This window comes from Corythoichthys intestinalis, chromosome 3 (genome assembly GCF_030265065.1).
Source record: "Corythoichthys intestinalis isolate RoL2023-P3 chromosome 3, ASM3026506v1, whole genome shotgun sequence".
Lineage (NCBI taxonomy): Eukaryota > Metazoa > Chordata > Actinopteri > Syngnathiformes > Syngnathidae > Corythoichthys > Corythoichthys intestinalis.
This window is the reverse complement of record NC_080397.1, coordinates 41920747-41939179: the sequence shown is the minus strand read 5'-3', so window position 1 is coordinate 41939179 and position 18433 is coordinate 41920747. Positions and strand designations below refer to the sequence as shown.

The window sequence follows — 18433 nt, the reverse complement described above, 5'->3', positions numbered from 1 at the left end:
AATTACCTTGAATCCTCGAACAAATCACTCCTGAGACAATCCTTCCTGTTTGTATGCGGTACAGCTTTCGTAATTTTTTAACCTAAATCAACCTAAATCCGGCGTTGCGTGTTTGAGAATAACTGCAACCGACTGCGAAGCATAACTCAGCCTTAACTGATGCTGAGTGTGGGCATGCCCCCTACCGAAGGTGTGGTGCAGGGTCTGGGGTAGAGTCATGTCAAGACATAAGCGGAGTTTAAGGGGGGGGCCCTCCTGGTGTCCGAAAAGTGCCATTGCATGTAATTGACTTTCTTATATATACAGTGGGGGAACCCCCCCCCCCCCCCACCAGAAAATCACACTGTTTGATTTTTAAAGAATTTATTTGCAAATCATGGTGGAAAATAAATAAATATTTGGTCAATACCAAAAGTTCATCTCAATACTTGGTTATGTACCCTTTGTTGGCAATAACGGAGGCCCAACATTTTCTGTAACTCTTCACAAGCTTTTCACACACTGTTGCTGGTATTTTGGCCCATTCCTCCATGCAGATCTCCTCAAGAGCAGTGATATTTCGGGGCTGTCGTTGGGAAACACGGACTTTCAACTCCCTCCACAGATATTCTATGGGGTTGAGATCTAGAGACTGGCTAGGCCACTCCAGGACCTTGAAATGCTTCTTACGAAGCAATTCCTTTGTTGCCCTGGCTGTGTGTTTGGGATCATTGTCATGCTGAAAGACTCAGCCACGTCTCATCTTCAATGCCCTTGCTGATGGAAGAAGATTTTCACTCAAAATCTCTCGATACATGGCCCCATTCATTCTTTCCTTTACACAGATCAGTCGTCCTGGTCCCTTTGCAGAAAACCAGCCCCATAGCATGATGTTTCCACCCCCATGCTTCACAGTGGGTATGGTGTTCTTCGGCTGCAGTTCAGTATTCTTTCTCCTCCAAACACGAGAACCTGTGTTTCTACCAAAAAGTTCTATTTTGGTTTCATCTGACCATAACACATTCTCCCAGTCCTCTTCTGGATCATCCAAATGCTCTATAGTGAATCGGTGACTGGCCTGGACGTGTACTTTTTTCAGCTGGGGGACATGTCTGGCAGTGCAGGATTTGAGTCCCTGGCGGCGCATTGTGTTACCGATAGTAGCCTTTGTTACTGTGGTCCCAGCTCTCTGTAGGTCATTCATTAGGTCCCCCTGTGTGGTTCTGGGATTTTTGCTCACCGTTCTTGTTATCATTTTGACGCCACTGGGTGAGATTTTACATGGAGCCCCAGATCGAGGGAGATTATCAGTGGTCTTGTATGTCTTCCGTTTTCTAATAATTGCTCCCACAGTTGATTTCTTTACACCCAGTGTTTTACCTATTGCAGATTCAATCTTCCCAGCCTGGTGCAGGTCTACAACTTTGTCTCTGGTGTCCTTCGACAGCTCTTTGGTCTTGGCCATAGTGGAGTTTGGAGTGTGACTGACTGAGTTTGTGGACAGGTGTCTTTTATACCGATAATGAGTTAAAACAGGTGCTATTAATACAGGTAACGAGTGGAGCCTCGTAAGACCTCGTTAGAAGAAGTTAGACCTAAATCTTGCTTGTTTGTAAACACTTATTTTCCACTCTAATCTGGAAATAAATTCTTTAAAAATCAAACAATGTGATTTTCAGTTTGTTTTTTCCACATTCTGTCTCTCATGGTTGACGTTTACCCATGTATATTACAGGCCTCTCTAATCTTTTCAAGTAGGAGAACTTGCACAATTGGTGGTTGACTAAATACTTATTTGCCCCATTGTATACAAGTTGTAAAGCATTAAAGGAAATAAAATAAATGAATGAAATTAACAAAAAAAAAATAATTTTATAACGGGTCAAAATAATTTTTCGAACAGATCATGTGACTAGCACCTTAGACTGCCATTTGCTTTGCATATTATTAAAAAAAAAATCAGGGAGGGCAGTTTTATTTTTCAAATGATTTTCATCTTTGTTTGAATGAAAAAAAAAAAAAAAAATATATATATATATATATATATATATATATATATATATATATATATATATATATATTTTTTTTTTATTTTTTTTTTTTTTGATTGAAGCAACTTTTTTTGGGGATTTAATGATTTAGACACCAAAGTACTACCCATAACATGGCCCCTACTCAAAAAGGATTGCTAAAATCGAAACTTTTTAAATTAAAAATTAAATGTGTTCAAATGCAAATATTTGAGTCTCGAATATTTTTTTGCATTCAAAAACTTTTTTTCTATGACTGAATTTTTTTTTTTTTGATTGAAGTGATTTTACGTTTGAAAATATATATTTTTTTGTTTGAAGCAACTTATTTTTTGATTGAATAATAAAGACACAAATGTCCTTGCCAAAATGTGGCCCAAACGCAAAACCATTACTTCAATCAAAAAAGTTGCTTCAATCAAAAAAAAAAAAAAAAAAAAAAATGACTTCAATCTAAAAAAAAAAAAAAATTGCTTTCAAATGCATTTGAATGGTTTGAATGCAAAAATAAATTTGAGTTTCAAATTTATTTTTGCATTCAAACGCATTTTTTTTTTTTTTTTTGATCGAATAATGAAGACACAAATCTACCTCCATATGGCTCTGCCCGGGGGATACAATTTTTGACTGGGGTAACTAGATTGGCACGACACCGGCGGGCGTACCATATTCAATAGATGACGATCTTGGCAAAAAGTATAGCTGTCATAAGCAGCCTAATTTAGAATTCCCCTCAAGAATGATGGGAAACAAAAACGCTCATTTTCAATTTATTATTATAAATATTCAGTTAATTTTATTGCTGACACTGCATTTTGGGGTCATCAACATGTTGTGCCCCCCCGGCCCAAAAGTCAAACTCTGCCTACGCAATATATTATGAACTCCGTGCCTGTACTCTTAAAAGTAACAAAAATAATTATATTATTCTGTACATTGATAATAATCATCTTTTTTTTTAATTAAAAAACATTTTTTTTTAAAGTTAAGTCTATGCTTATTTAAGCACACAATTTTAGTTTTTCTGGGTAAAATGTGTTTTTCCTCATTCAGTCTATTATTCGTCTGTCGTATCTTTGTTTGCGGGGTATGTTGTTCAGTCTTCTGTATTTAAAGTCTTAATATTCATTGTTATGTTGTAAGGATTTTTCTTGTAGGCAGAGTTTAAATGGCAACAATTCTATTTGATGAAATATTGAGGCATATTATGTTTTCACTACTGGCCTTTTCCCTCGAATGAATTCACATACCGTAATTAAAATTCTATTCTTGTGAAAAGCCAATTTTAACATAGAAATCCTCATCTATTGTCCACTAATGGCATTCTAAAGGAGCGTGACGAGTCTATCATTGGGTGGAAGAACTGACATTTATGCAGTGGCTTGCGCAGATGGAAAGAGCATAGATGTGGTTTGCCCAGATTCCCAGAAGTGTTTGCTGTTTGGCGTAGGCAAGACAGTAACAAAGAGCTTTTGAATGGAAAGAGCACTTGTTATAGGCAGAAAATATTTGCTGTCTTTACTGGCAGCTTCTTTGCACACAGTAGTCCTGTTCCTCATCCTTAGAGTCAGGTTTGTCAGGGGTAATTTAATTGCCCCGAAGCAGTTTGAAAGGATGATTCATAACATTGATTCAAAGCATTTAATTACTGTCTGAATGGATTCTACAAGATGGGCTCAGCTGATGCTGAATGCCAGTTCACTTGAGGGCTTTGCTATTCTTCCTCGCTTCCACACACAAACACACGCTTACGTGGACATACACACATGCATACATGCACGCTCACCATAAATATACTATTAATTCACTCATTCATTCACACCTAAGGACAATTTAGTCTTCAATTAATCTACCATGCATGTTTTTGGAATGCGGGATGAAATTACAGTTCCTAAAGGAAACTCACAATGCAAAAGGACAGATTTTTAGGTTGTTTTTCTTTAGGTCTGTTTCTTCTCTGTAGACTGTGAGAAATGGTCAATGACTTGACTGTGACTGACATGGTCAACCTGATCCCTCTAAAGAGCCAAGACAGTCAGGTGTTATGGAACATTATTATTAGTTATATATTTGATTATAATTACATACAATAATTACATTATCATTACTACTATGCAGTGTTGTTAGTCTCGCTTTAAAAAAGGAATTAGTTACAGTTGTATATTACTTCTCCCAAACAGTAATCGAGTTAGTAACTCAGTTACCTCAATGTTAGAGTAATTATTTACTCGGCAAAGTAACTGACATTACTTTTCATGTTCGACACGTTACTACATGATCCATTCTATGTCTTTCACATCATATATGTTTATTTTAATTGATTGAATTCAACTTTTTCATTAAAAAAAAAACAAAACAAAAAAACATAGGTCACCCTTTTTACATTTTCTTAGATTTACCTATCTTTAACTTTTAAATGCTGTGGGGAAAAAAGCCTTCTTGGTTTTTTTTTTCTAGCAATAATATTGATTTGAATTGCTGTATTGAACCCGCACCAAACCGTGACCCCTAGGGCATTTTGAAAAAAAATTTTTTTTTTATCAGCAAAATATTAACTGGAGGTGAGAGCACGCGAGAGCATAATTAAAGACGCCATGATTTTAACGAGATATTATCGCGTACTTACCTCTTTTCGATCCAAAAACTCCATGTAGCATGTATCACTGAGTGTCAAGACACAGCTGTGAATGGTCACAGCCAAATTTTTGGGAGATTTTATGGGTGAAACATATATAACAAGGGTCGCGATGCAGAAATCACAGACATCAGATTTTCTTTTTCATATATTTACCCTTTTAAATGTTTTTTTTTCAATTTTTCTTTGTTCTGATCGTTTATTTATTATCTAACGTAACGGGGACAGTAACAAAAAAATAAAGTTAAGCCATAGATATGAGGTAGATATCCGTGACTTATTTACAGACACCATTTTTTTTCATTGTGACGTAATTTGTTTAAAAGTTTGAAATATGCGAATGAATAATTTTTAGAGTCGTTTTTTCTTTTTTAAACGAAATATTAGACATCAATTAATGATTCTAAGCCAGGGGTGTCCAAACGTTTTGCGAAGGGGGCCAGATTTGCTGTGGTAAAAATGTGGGGGGCCAACCTTGGCTGACGTCTTTTTATGGCTGGGTTGAAACAAAAGCAGTTGCGCAACGTCTGTAAACAGGGGTTTTCAGAGTAAAACGGACAAATTAAAAATAGTTTGGGGGCTTATTGTGCCATGAATCTGCTATGGCAGCATATAGAAATATTGTTCTATCAAACACAACAGTTCTTTTGGCTTAAAATACAGCAGTTTATTTTAAAGAGGGGTGCAAGATCAGAAACTGCTTTTTCAGTCTTGTCTGTGTTTTCCTCCATAGATGTAGGTACTTTTCAATATGCAGGTGAGGCTTTGAATCTCTTTCCTCTTAAATCTTTGCTCTCTTTGCTTTGATTAAAAAAAAATCACACAAGGTTTATAGATACTGTACATCATTCAAAAGTTTAAAGGGAGTATTTTTGGTAATAAAAAACATTGTTATTATATTGTAGCATCTACAAGGACAACACCCACTTAGTGACGATAATGCACACTTAACTGTAAAACAGTCCATTATTTTCAATCAATTATACCCACCTGAACGCAACGAACTGTATAAAATGCTAATGCTAGCAAGAATGCGAATGCTATGCTAACACTCCAAGCCACCTAGCGTCGCGTTTCCAATGACATCATAACCCCTTTCCCTCATCCGCTCTGCTCTCTCCGTGTCTCTCAGACATCTCTCATCAATCAACCAAATTGCAGTAACGCACGCCTTCACATCGTCAGTAACGGTAATGACGTCGCAAAGATGGGAAAATAATTAATTAGATTACTTACTAGTGACAAAAATAACGCCGTTAGTAACACTCTTATACTCTAATGCCGTTATTAACAACACTGCTAGTATCAAATGTAGGCTGTTTTCTTCATTGTTTGGGTTTGATTAAGAAACAAGAGGAAGTATAAAAAAGTGTTAAATTAAAGGTGAGAAACGATCTAAATCATTTGTCTTACTTCTTTTTGTGTGCCCCAATCCTTTTAAACTTGATAAGCATGCTAACTGTTAGCATAGCTACATGTTACATTATATTAGGTGCTCCAGAATTGATATCTCACTGCTTGAACAAACATTGAGGTAATCTACCTTTCCTTCTCATTCACATTCCAACTCCCTTCTGCTTCCTTTGTCACACTCAAGTAGGTGTTTTTCTTCTTGTGAACACTAACTTTGAAGTCCTACTCCTCCTTTGTTAACTAAACGTCTTGAAACTTGGTAGCTGCGTACAGTAGCATGGGTCGGTATCTATTGGTTCTCAAAGCCCAATTTTATTTATTTATTTATTTTTAAAAATATTATTTATTTCTTTCATATTTTAAATTTATATCAGGGCTGATTAATTAATTGCAGACTTTTTGTTGTTGTAGTTTAGGAGTAAAACAGTAGAGGGCATGAGCGCTCTTTATCGTAACCATCAACTTGTAGCACACTCCTGCTTGTTTTTAACAATTTTTTTTTTTTTTTTTTTTAAACATCTGTTTTAAACATCTGATGTCCATCGCCGGTTATCAGGGTAATATGTATGTACTAAATTTTGATTGATACGTGCTTGTTGAAATTCCGCACAAGGGTTGTAGGTTTGCATGGGGACGGTAGGGACATAACACTACAAACTTTTCAGGATGCTCAAATCCTACCCACCAACTTTTAAGCAACCTTTTTTTGCATTATATCATGAGTTTAGTTATATAGGTCATTTAGATTGTCCCATATGTTGTAAGGATAGAATAGCCCTCCCATTATTAGGTGAATTATTTTCATTATGTTCAGACTTATATTTATCCCTTTTCACTTGTTGAATGTGCCGTCCATTTCTCTCCCCCTCAAACACACGTTTAATTGGCGGATGACTTGACACCACACATGCAGACTCACACTGTCCTGATAGATTCATGTCGACAACATGCCACCTCCTTCGAAGAGGAGGGATATTAGAAGTTTTTTCGATGAGCAGCAGACACTGTAAGTAATGTAAAAAAACAATGTTGTGGAGGTGGGGGAAACACCACTAATTTTGCCACTGAAAGTCTGACCTGCATCAGAGTTAGCATAACATTAAACTGTGTGAACCAGCTAATCTGTCAAACTACTACGGTCATGCCAGCCTCCACAACGAACAACGAGGCCAAGCTAGCCGTCCCTCATTTGAATAATTGTTTGCATTACAGTGGGGCAAATAAGTATTTAGTCAACCACCAATTGTGCAAGTTCTCCTACTTGAAAAGATTAGAGAGGCCTGTAATTGTCAACAAGGATAAACCTCAACCATGAGAGACAGAATGTGGACCCCCCCCCCCCCCCCCCCGAAAAACACATTGTTTGATTTTTAAAGAATTTATTTGCAAATCATCGTGGAAAATAAATATTTGGTCAAGACCAAAAGTTCATCACACTGCTTTGTTATGTACCCTTTGTTGGCAATAACGGAGGCCAAACGTTTTCTGTAACTCTTCACAAGGTTTTCGCACACTGTTGCTGGTATTTTGGCCCATTCCTCCATGCAGATCTCCTGTAGAGCAGTGGTGTTTTGGGGCTGTCGTTGGGCAACACGGACTTTCAACTCCCTCCACAGATTTTCTATGGGGTTGAGACCTGGCAAATATCCCAGAAGCACACGGGGGGACCTAGTGAATGACCTACAGAGAGCTGGGACCACAGTAACAAAGGCTACTATTAGTAACGCAATGTGCCACCAGGGACTCAAATCCTGCACTGCCAGACGTGTCACCCTGCTGAAGATAGTACACGTCCAGGCCCGTCTGCGGTTCGCTAGAGAGCATTTGGATGATCCAGAAGAGGACTGGGAGAATGTGTTAGTGTCAGATGAAACCAAAATAGAACTTTTTGGTAGAAACACAGGTTCTCGTGTTTGGAGGAGAAAGAATGCTGAATTGCATCCGAAGAACACCATACTCACTGTGAAGCATGGGGGTGGAAACATCATGCTTTGCGGCTTTTTTTCTGCAAAGGGACCAGGACGACTGATCTGTGTAAAGAAAGAATGTATGGGGCCATGTACAGGGATTTTGAGTGAAAATCTCCTTCCATCAGCAAGGGCATTGAAGATGAGATGTGGCTGGGTCTTTCAGCATGACAGTGATCCCAAACACACAGCCAGGGCAACAAAGGAGTGGCTTCAAAGAAACATTTCAAGGTCCTGGAGTGGCCTAGCCAGTCTTCAGATCTCAACCCTAACTCTAATCCTATAGACAATCTGTGGAGGGAGTTGAAAGTCTGTGTTGCCCAACGACAGCCCCAAAACATCACTGCTCTAGAGGAGATCTGCATGGAGGAATGGGCCAAAATACCAGCAACAGTGTGTAAAAAGCTTGTGAAGAGTTAGAGAAAATGTTTGGCCTCTGTTATTGCCAACAAAGGGTACATAACAAAGTATTGAGATGAACTTTTGGTAATGACAAAATACTTATTTTCCATCATGATTTGAAAATAAATTCTTTAAAAATCAAACAATGTGATTTTCAGTTTTTTTTTCACATACTGTCTCTCATGGTTGAGGTTTACCCATGTTGACAATTACAGGGCTCTCTAATATTTTCAAGTGGGAGAACTTGCACAATTAGTGGTTGACTAAATACTTATTTGCCCGACTGTATGTGTATTGCATGCAGGTGTACATGCAGGTTATGCTGTTTTATCGCCCCTACCAATGTTAAAACCAAACCTACGCCCTTGATTCCGCACAACAGGTGTCGCACGTACCTTTTCTGGATTTACTGGCTGGGTGACCTCCGACGCACATTAGTTACAAATATGCTGAGGTGTGGACATTAGTCTTTGATTCGAAACTTACTATGATGAAATATACACCCGTTCGTGAAATTACATTGAGAATTTTTCAGAGGGGCACAGCGCATATTTACCAGGGCTAGCGACGACCATGGCGTGCACACCAAATATCATTTTATTTCATTTCCGTATCCAACCAGAGAAGTTTCGTATAAGTGGGACCCTAATGTACATTCATGTTAATTTATCCTTACGATTTCTACCTGTTTGCAGATGTAAAGCCGTTGGAGAACCAGGCATTTGTGGTGCGTGTCCAGGAGCAGGTGAATGAAGCTCTACTGGAGTACACCCTGTCCACCTACCCACAATTCCAGGAGAAGTTCAGCCAGTTGGTGATGCGACTGCCAGAGCTTCGCTCCCTCAGCACACAGGCTGAGGACTACTTGTGGTACATGCATCTTAGTGGAGAGGTGTCCTGCCACAACCTGCTGATTGAGATGCTTAACGCCAAGCGAGCGTGCGTGTGAGGGTTGAAGACTACATGTTTCACCCTGTTGGTTCTTGGTGAGATGATGTGTGGGATCAAAAAGTCAGTGATGAAAGTGGACTTGATGCTAGCTCATCTTTGGGAGTTTTTATAGCCGAGAAAGGTTCTTGCGAGTTTGATGGAGCCACAGCTACTGTACGTTCCACATTCTTCTGAGCATTCAGCGTGAAAGTTTGTATATTTATGTGCCCTCTTTAAATTGGATCATAAAGATTTTGAATGATATCAGATTTAGTGCAAATGAACACTATCCTTGCCACCCGACTCCAATGAATTTAATATTGCCAACACAATGTGCTCACTTGCTTCCGACTCGCGATGACAACCACAGCCAAACGCATGTAATGACAATGACAAAGTTGTTTGAATGTTGATAGTATTATGGGATTCTATTGCATGCTGACGAAGCGGATGCTCAACTGTCATTTAGGATGGCCCCATTAGACTGGAACCATCTTATAAATGGTGGCGATTAACTGTGCACTTTTTATGACAGATTTTATAGCCTCTTTTTAAGAAATTGAATGTCAGCGTAGTCTCGTTTTCTAATGATCAAAATATTGCAGATTTGTGATTCTAGGATTCAGATGATTTTTGGTGATGACAATACTGATAATATTACAGGTGAGGACATTCTTTGTAGAATGTCCAATTTTATTTTGTCACATTTTATAGTCAAAATAGTTGGGTTTAAATCTATTTAGATGTTAATATATTGAAGTCACAACAAAGATTTGTTAAGACACACACATAAAATGACCAAAAAAAAAAAACTACCCAGTAGGAGTGAGAAAATGTGGTAATAAAATGAAATCAGTGGTCATGGGAGTATTTTCTTGCAAATAGATATTAAAGTCAGACAAACAGACAACAGAGGCAAATTATGACACTTCGCATTTAGATTTTCCAAATGACATTCATGTAATGATTGGACATGTGCCTAAAAACAAAGAAATATTCGTATGATGCATTGTGGGAACATAACTTGGGACCATGATAGTGGCCTTGTCAGTGTAGTAGTCACTTGAAAACAATGACAAGACAGCAATGTGACTCTACCTAACTTGATATTTCCTCAGCCATCAGCTTCAAGGCTGTTGTCTTCTAAAAGGTTTGAAAATTCTATATGAAGTCAACAATTACATTTTCATTTTTTCCTTCAGAGAGGCTCAGTAACTCAGTACAAGTGTTGGTTTCTGTAGGTTTTTGAACTTTTAATACAAATGCAAGTGTTTGTCTACTGTATTTCTATCTGTGATAAACTATTTACACAAAAGAACCAATGCAAATTGCTCAACTTTTAAGAATGTCCTTTACAGTAGCACTCATGCAGTTGTTGTTTTTAAACAATGCCAGTGTCCTGTTGCCTAAATATTTATTGGCTTATTATATGTTCCTACGTTCCAATATTTTCCATTTATGAAGCTTATGTGGATAATATTGGAAATCCCAATAATGCGTCTAACAGAACAATATGCGTTTGTTCTTGGTAGTGCTAGTCATCAATGTGGTTGGTATCTGTGTCATTTACTGTATTGAAAAAAAAAAAAGCAAGTTGAAAAGAAACGTTGACTTCTGCGATGAGAACATTCAGAGAACACCACAATACAAATGACATGAGCGCTCACTGAAATGAAGATGGACGAAAAAAAAAAGGTTCCTAACATTGTGCAGCACACAGTCTAAATTTTGAATGTTCTCATTTAAATAATTGATGTCAAAATTTTAAAGATATCATAGACAATCATTAAGTTTGCCTTAATAAGACGGTCACCCAACGAAAGACATTAAAGACAGCGCACTCCTTGATTCATTTTTGTGAAGCAGGTGCGCGTTAACATGATGTACTGTACATGGTGTATCTTTATGTTGTGAAGTGACAAAATGATTCATTTAAATGCTAAAGAAGTTCTCAGCTTTTTTTTTTTGTGCTTTTTTTTTTGTCCTTCAACTCTTTCCCCCTTGTAGTTTGACAGTCCGTCCAATGTTAGTGTTTTTCATCCAAAAGACACAGTGACTGACCAAAGCATTTTGTTTTCTTTCAATTTTATTGTAACTGTATCACACCAATAAAAGTCAATGAAATAAAGCTGCACTTGTGAGTTGGCTATTTTTGCCGCTTTTCAACAGTGTCCATATTATTTCCAACTATTACAGCAGTCGGTGTGGCTATTTTTAGCCTTGTCTAATGAAGTACAATACACAACAAATATAATTTCTTCATCTAAAACAGTAATGCTTAGCAAAATAGGAGATCGAAAATACATTTGATTTTTTTGTTTTTACCGTTTAAGTCAATTCACATAGACTTCACTATCAGTTGACGTGACACGGGGCTCGGGGCCGAACCGTAGGGGGCCTATTTTCAAAAACTTAAAATTAAAATATTTTCAAAAATAAAGCCGCTAGCAACCTAAAACCAAAACAGGCACCTCCCTTAGGCATATATGAGTCTCCACGAGCAGCGATATCAAAAAATTCAAAGTCGCTCCCTAATAAAATCCTGATTACCGTAATTCTTTTTTATACGAGTATAACCAAACTTAAAATGGCTTTAAAATTCTCAAATTTTACACTAGATGTACAAAAATCATCAAATGCAGAGATAATCACCTATATTTTCAGGATCAATAGCAATATTTAACATATCATGTAAGTTTTGCCCAAAATAGCAAAGTAATATATTTTTTAAATTTATTGTGAGTTTGCATCAGATAATAAATCACTCAATTTTCAAATCAGAAACTTAATACTTGAGGAAACATGCAGAATCATCTTAATTTTACTCAACAAAAGCAAAATTAGCATTTTTCTATATACAATCACAATTTATTTAGGTTGAATTCCGATGTTACTATTGCCTCATCACAGAGGCACGTCTTGCCGGCTATATGGCCCTAGTCGTTTTTAGATTGAAATGTTAGATAAAATAAAACACGTGAAAGTCGATTTTTTTTGTATGGACGCAGAAATGTGTAAATTAAAAACTTTTTTACTAAAAAACGGGCAGTTGGCTGAAAATTACCAGATCATTTGACTGTAAAGTTACTCTACTGTGTATAGATACAACATGGCGCCCATCACAAAACAAAGACCCTTTTAAGTTAAAAAATCATGTAAATAAATGCATACATCCCGGAATTTCTATAGATATGAACATAGAACAGTCTAGATTCATGGTTTACATTTTTTTTTTTTTAAAATTAAAAAATACAGGCAGTTAAATAAAATAAAATAAAAAAATACGGGCAGTTATCATTGATTTTACGAGAACATTTCAAGCTAAAATTATGCTATTGTGTAATCCAACGTGGCGACCATCACAACATAAAGATTTTTAAGTTGAAAAGTCGCGTAAAGAAATGCCGGAATTTCCATAAACATGAACATAGAACATTGTAGATTATTGGTTAAAAGCAAAAACAACAACAACAACAACAAAAAAAAAAAAAAAACGAGCAGTTATCATTCATTTTACATAAATATTTCAAGCTAAAGTTACGCTAATTTTTTCCATGCATTTTTGTCACAATGTTTCAAAGTGAATGCATGGGGATATTTTATATAATAATTACCTTGAATCCTCGACCAAATCACTCTTGAGACACTCCTGCATGCATGTATGCAGTAAAACATTTGTCCTTTCTCCACCTAAATCCTGCGTTTGAACGCAGCGTTTTTTAGTTTATCACAGTGAAAGCCCCCCAACGGGAAGGCATGGCGCAATGTCTATGGGAGCTGTCTTTTCAACTGATGGTGAAGTCTATGTTTATTCATTAGACTCTTCTAATGTTTCACAACAAATACTGTGCATCAAAATGAAAATTCGGACTGCGTGTCATATCAACTAACACAAACACCTGCCTTTTATAAACATCGTGCATCAGCGACTAAAATAGGTGCTAAATCAGAGAGGACTTACAGGATATACACAAATGCAAAGTATTTTACACACTTGGACAAATGGACAGTGTGTGATTCATGTCAACTTAAAATCGAGAGTCTGAAGAAAACATTCATTCATCTTCTATTCCACCTATCCTCACAAGGGTTGCAGGGGTGCTGGAGCATATCCCTGCAAACTATGGGCAGTAGACGAGGTACACACTGAGTGGTTTGCCAGCCAAACAACTTTTCATGCGAACACTCATACCCAGGGATAATTTTCAGTGGTCAAACAGCGTACCATGCATGTTTTGGATAGGAAACCAGAATATCCGGAGAAAAACCACACAGGCACGAGGAAAACATGCAAACAGGAAGGCCAAAGCCCGGGATTGAATTGAATCTCAGAATTATAAGGTGTACGTGCTAATCACTCAAACACCGTACTTCCCTATAAAAAACCAGAGATCTTAAAATGTAAATAAAATAGAGGGCTTAGCAGATATTGTACAATACAGCACAAAATTCAAGTTTATAATCTTTTTTGTTATGTTCTTTTGCACTTTTAAGTCTTCACTCTTTCACACCTTAAACACTGTGCAAATGTCTTGGTTCACCGTTGGACTTGTTTTGGTAGTGCTCCGATAATCATATAATGTGCAATGAAAGGGTGATCTATTAAACAATTCACGGAGATCTTTTCATCTGGGTTTGTTTGTGCATGTTAGTTAGTTAGCAGACTAATTACTGGTTAATGGATGATGAAAAACACAGGGGTACCAAATCTACCAAACCCAAAAATTAATTTAAATAGTTTTTTCCCCCCAATCACTATTAATGTCCTTTAGTGCTGCAATGATTAAACGATTAACTCGAGTAATTCTATTAGAAAAAAGATTTGAATTAAATTTTGCTGCTTAGAGTATTCGTTTAATTAAAGTGCCGTTGTAATGCTTTGTTTTGAAAGCGTTTGCATTGAGTTTTATTGATTTGGGTGGATGCACTGCCCTCTAGTGGCAACAGTGAATATGACATAACTCATTTCACATGGCTGAATACAGCTGCTCCCTGTTAAGACCAACATTAGCTAAGTTTTTGTTTAAGCTCATGCTTTTTAAATTTGTTTATAGATATATTTAGCCATTATTTGTTGGAATATGTGTGTGAACAATTTGTTAACAGCCTTGTAAAAAAAAAAAAAAAAAAAAAAAAAAAAAAGTTAACATTTTATAGCATTTAAACTAGCGGACTTGTGCTATATCAATTAGCCAGTTCTTTTGTTGTACATACCGTTTGAGGCTCAGCTAAGGTATTCTAATGTTTTTTATGTTCCTCATCTGGTTACTCGATTATTCGAACTAACTAGTTCATCGATTAATCGACTACTAAAATAAATCGATAGGTGCAGCCCTAACCTCCTTAGATTTTGTATTCATTTGTGTAAATGCACGTTAACGGTATGTATCGGTATGGTATCTGTTGGTGACATAAGATACTTCACAGTGTTGTACACGGAAGTCCAAGTTATACATACTGTACACTTCTATACAGGTGATGATGATCTGGCGCCATTCCAGAGAGAAATATAGGACTCAACAATACACCCTGTAAGAGATTCAGTTTTGGTAATTTTTAAAATAAGGTATCATAGGTATTATATACCAATATATTTTGACAGAATAACTGGGGAAAAAAGGAATTAAAGCCATTCCAATAGATTTCCTTTTACTACAGCGCTGTTTAGGTTTTTACAGTAGGTAAACAGTCCATCAGCGCAGGGCATGAGGAGTGTTTTCCTTGCAAAAAAAAAAAAAAAATTAAAAAGATATGCCACATTGCAAGTCAGCCCACTTGAGATCACCCAACAGAAATTCATTTGGATTTTGGTTGGAGTTACGACTCGGCTTTTTCAAACATTTCAATTCATGAAGCCAATTTTTGGCATTTTTGCGCTGTGTTAAGATGAAAGGTGAAATTCTTTTTCAGCTTTTTGATAGACACATGGAAGCTTTACGAACTGCTCATAATTCCCTCTCTAAAGTCCCAATTCCAAGTGAAGAGTGACCTCTTTTCTTTTTTCTTGTCGGTACAGTGCCATACTTTACCATGGGTTGGTTGTTCTCATGGTGATGTGCCGGGGTGTTTTAAACGTACCTTTTTAAAGCGTGGAGAAAAAAGGTCACATTCCTTTCTCACATACACTTAGAGTTTTAAAGTTCTCGTGCCGTTTGCATGCACCTATTTTCGATACCGCTGATCCTCATTATGAGCATGGATGAGCTGGACGCTATTCCAGATGACTTTGAGCAAGAGGGGTGGCGGGCAGTGTTGTTAATCTTACTGAAAAAAAGTAATTAATTATAGTTACAAATTACTTCTCCCAAAAAGTAATTGCGTTAGTAACTCAATTACCTGAATGTAAGAGTAATTAGTTACTTGGCAAAGTAATTGGTGATAATTACTTTTTTTTTTTTCCCTCAAAAAAAAAAAAAAAAAAAAAAAAAAAAAAAAAAAAACATTGGCCACACTATGTGAAGTTTTTTGTGAAGGTTTTTGGTACAATTGGCCCGAGCCCAATTCTTTACCCTAATTTACCCTTTACCCTGAATCAACTGTAAAAAGTTGTTAAAATTGCTCCCATTATTGCATTTGTTCCCTTCTCTCTACTTTCGACATATAAAAGTTTTAAAACTGTTTCATCATTTAAAGATAGATTGAAGTCAAGATTTTGCCGATTTAGAAGTATTTTAGATAAAAATTTACTTAGGTTCGCTAGGAAGGTTCTCTACAACAGAGCCGTCCTAAAAAGTCTACTGCTTTAAGATGGCGGCTGTCTACTAACGCATTTAGTGCCATGCAGTGTTGTTAATTTTACTTTTAAAAAGTAATTAATTACAGTTACAAATTACTTCTCCCAAAAAGTAATTGCGTTAGTAACTCAGTTACCTGAATGTAAGAGTAATTAGTTACTTGGCAAAGTAACTAGTGATATTTTTTTTTCTCAAAAAAAAAAAAAAAAAACAAAAAAACACACAGGTCACACAATGTGAAGCTTAAAGTGTTTGGGGGACAATTGGCCCTAGCCCAATTCTTTACCCTCCACTTAACTAGACACAAGGGTATTGCGATAACTAGCTAGTAACCTTTGCTATGTGTGGAAGTCATTTAAAGTTGTGAATCAATCGTTAAAGTTGTTAAAATTTCTCCCGTTATTGCATTAGTTCTCTTCTGTCTACTTTAAACATGTGTAATTTTTAAAACTGTTTCATCATTTAAAGATAGATTTAAGTTAAGATTTTGCCGATTTAGGAGCATTTTAGATTTTAAAAAATTACTTAGGTTCGCTAGAAAGGATCTCTACATCAGGGCCTTCCTGAGATGTCTACTGCTTTAAGATGGCGGCTGTTTACAAACGCATGTAGTCCTTAAAACATGTTTGCAGTGCAGCAGTGTCTGTCATTTGCATCTAGTTCTATAATATGATATCTACCGTGTCATGTGGGCGTAGTTTGTCGGCTATGGCTGCAGTCAGGTATTATTGGAGCCACCTAGCATTAGCCTGGCTCTGCCAGACTATAGGGAATGGGACGTACTACGTCATTGTTTGGACGCGCCTCCATGCTGGCAATATGATTCACTTCCGGTTCAGCAGACTCAATGCGGATTGTAACGTGTGGTCGTGCTAAGCTAACTCTTTCGGTGTTTTAGAAAGAAAATATGGGTGCTTATTGTTGCGTTACCGGGTGCAACAGCGTCTCCTACGACAAAAAAAGGGGTTAGGAAAAATGGACTCACTTTTCACCGTTTTCCTGCATGGAGGACCAAATATCAGATCACGAAGGTACGACAGATGGCTGGATTGCAGCGGTTCGTCGGAAAAGCATTTCTTATGATCATATTTCTGCTGGAATGAGAGTGTGTTCCCGTCATCTCTACTCTTGTAAGTTGAACGATTTATCCGTTTTGGTTTCAATACGTTTTTTTTTTGTTGTTTTTTTTCACCATTTTGTAAACCTGCCTCGGTAGCAATGCTAACCTACTGCTCCTCCTCACCTACCTGTTATGTTCCTAGGAAAACCTGCATATGAAATGCTGACAACACATCCCGATTGGTCACCATATCTCGTCTTGGGTTATTCTGAGGTCAAGCGCACCACATCGGAGCGTTATGAGAGGTTGGAAAGGCGAAGAGTGCACGCTGAAACTTCAGTTTGCTCTGCTCTTACAAACACGAGCCCAAGTGTTGTTGTGAAAAGTCAGTAAAATATGAATACCAAAACATGACTTGAACAACTTCTTGACAAACTGTAACTGCTTGTTGTGTACTTCAGGTCTTCATAATAAACAGGTGTAATAATTACAAAGTCAGGTGACTTAATTTTGTTATTCTATTTGGAGTATGCATTGACAATTTTTGGACAGTGTTGTAGACAAAAACTGGGACTGATAAATTGCAATAGATTTATTTCAAGTAATGCAATTTCTCCAATACGATATTTGAATTGACAGTTTAATATCTTTAAATTAGTGCAAACAAGGCCCACCCTCTGACGGTGGCAGCAAATATTATATAATAAATTATAAGTAATACACAAATACAAGATCACAATAAACGTGTCTTTGTCAAAGTAGTTTAAAACACTATTTACTGGCCTTGGGTAAATTGCCAGACAGGATAAATATTTGCTTTAAAGTTCTTGCATTTCCATTTTAAGTATTGCAAGTACTAGTCTCCAACACAGTATTTGAACTGACAGTTTAAAACCATTTTAGTACAAAATGGCCCACACTCTGGCAGGGGCCAGCAAATATTATAATACATAATATAATACATTATAAAAAGCTATATACTATATAAATACAAGATCACAACAAAACCTGTATTTTTCAAAGCAGTTAAAAAAACATCCAGTGCCCTTAGGTAAATAAAGGTGTATAAATATGTACTTTACAGTTCTTGCATTTCTATTGTAGGTATTGCAACTTTTCCAACACTATTTGAATTGACAGTCTAAAGTCTACATTAGAGCAAATAAGAATATTATAAATTAAAAATAATAATAGAATATATAAATTAAACATTACAATGAAACGTGTCTTTGTCAAAGTGGTTAAAAAAAAAACAAAAAACACGTCACTGGCCATAGTTAAAT

At 36.7% G+C, this 18433-nt stretch overlaps 1 protein-coding gene across 1 annotated transcript in view; it reads left to right on the top strand.

Moving 5' to 3' along the window:
* The window catches only part of LOC130913803 (nuclear receptor subfamily 5 group A member 2-like), a 32412-nt gene extending 20890 nt beyond the window's left edge, over positions 1 to 11522 (top strand). The window contains exon 7 of the mRNA XM_057832674.1: positions 9122 to 11522. Within this exon, the coding sequence (XP_057688657.1) occupies positions 9122 to 9375 (254 nt within the window). The 3' untranslated portion in view covers positions 9376 to 11522. The remainder of the gene's footprint in view (positions 1 to 9121) is intronic.
* Positions 11523 to 18433: the final 6911 nt, after the last annotated feature.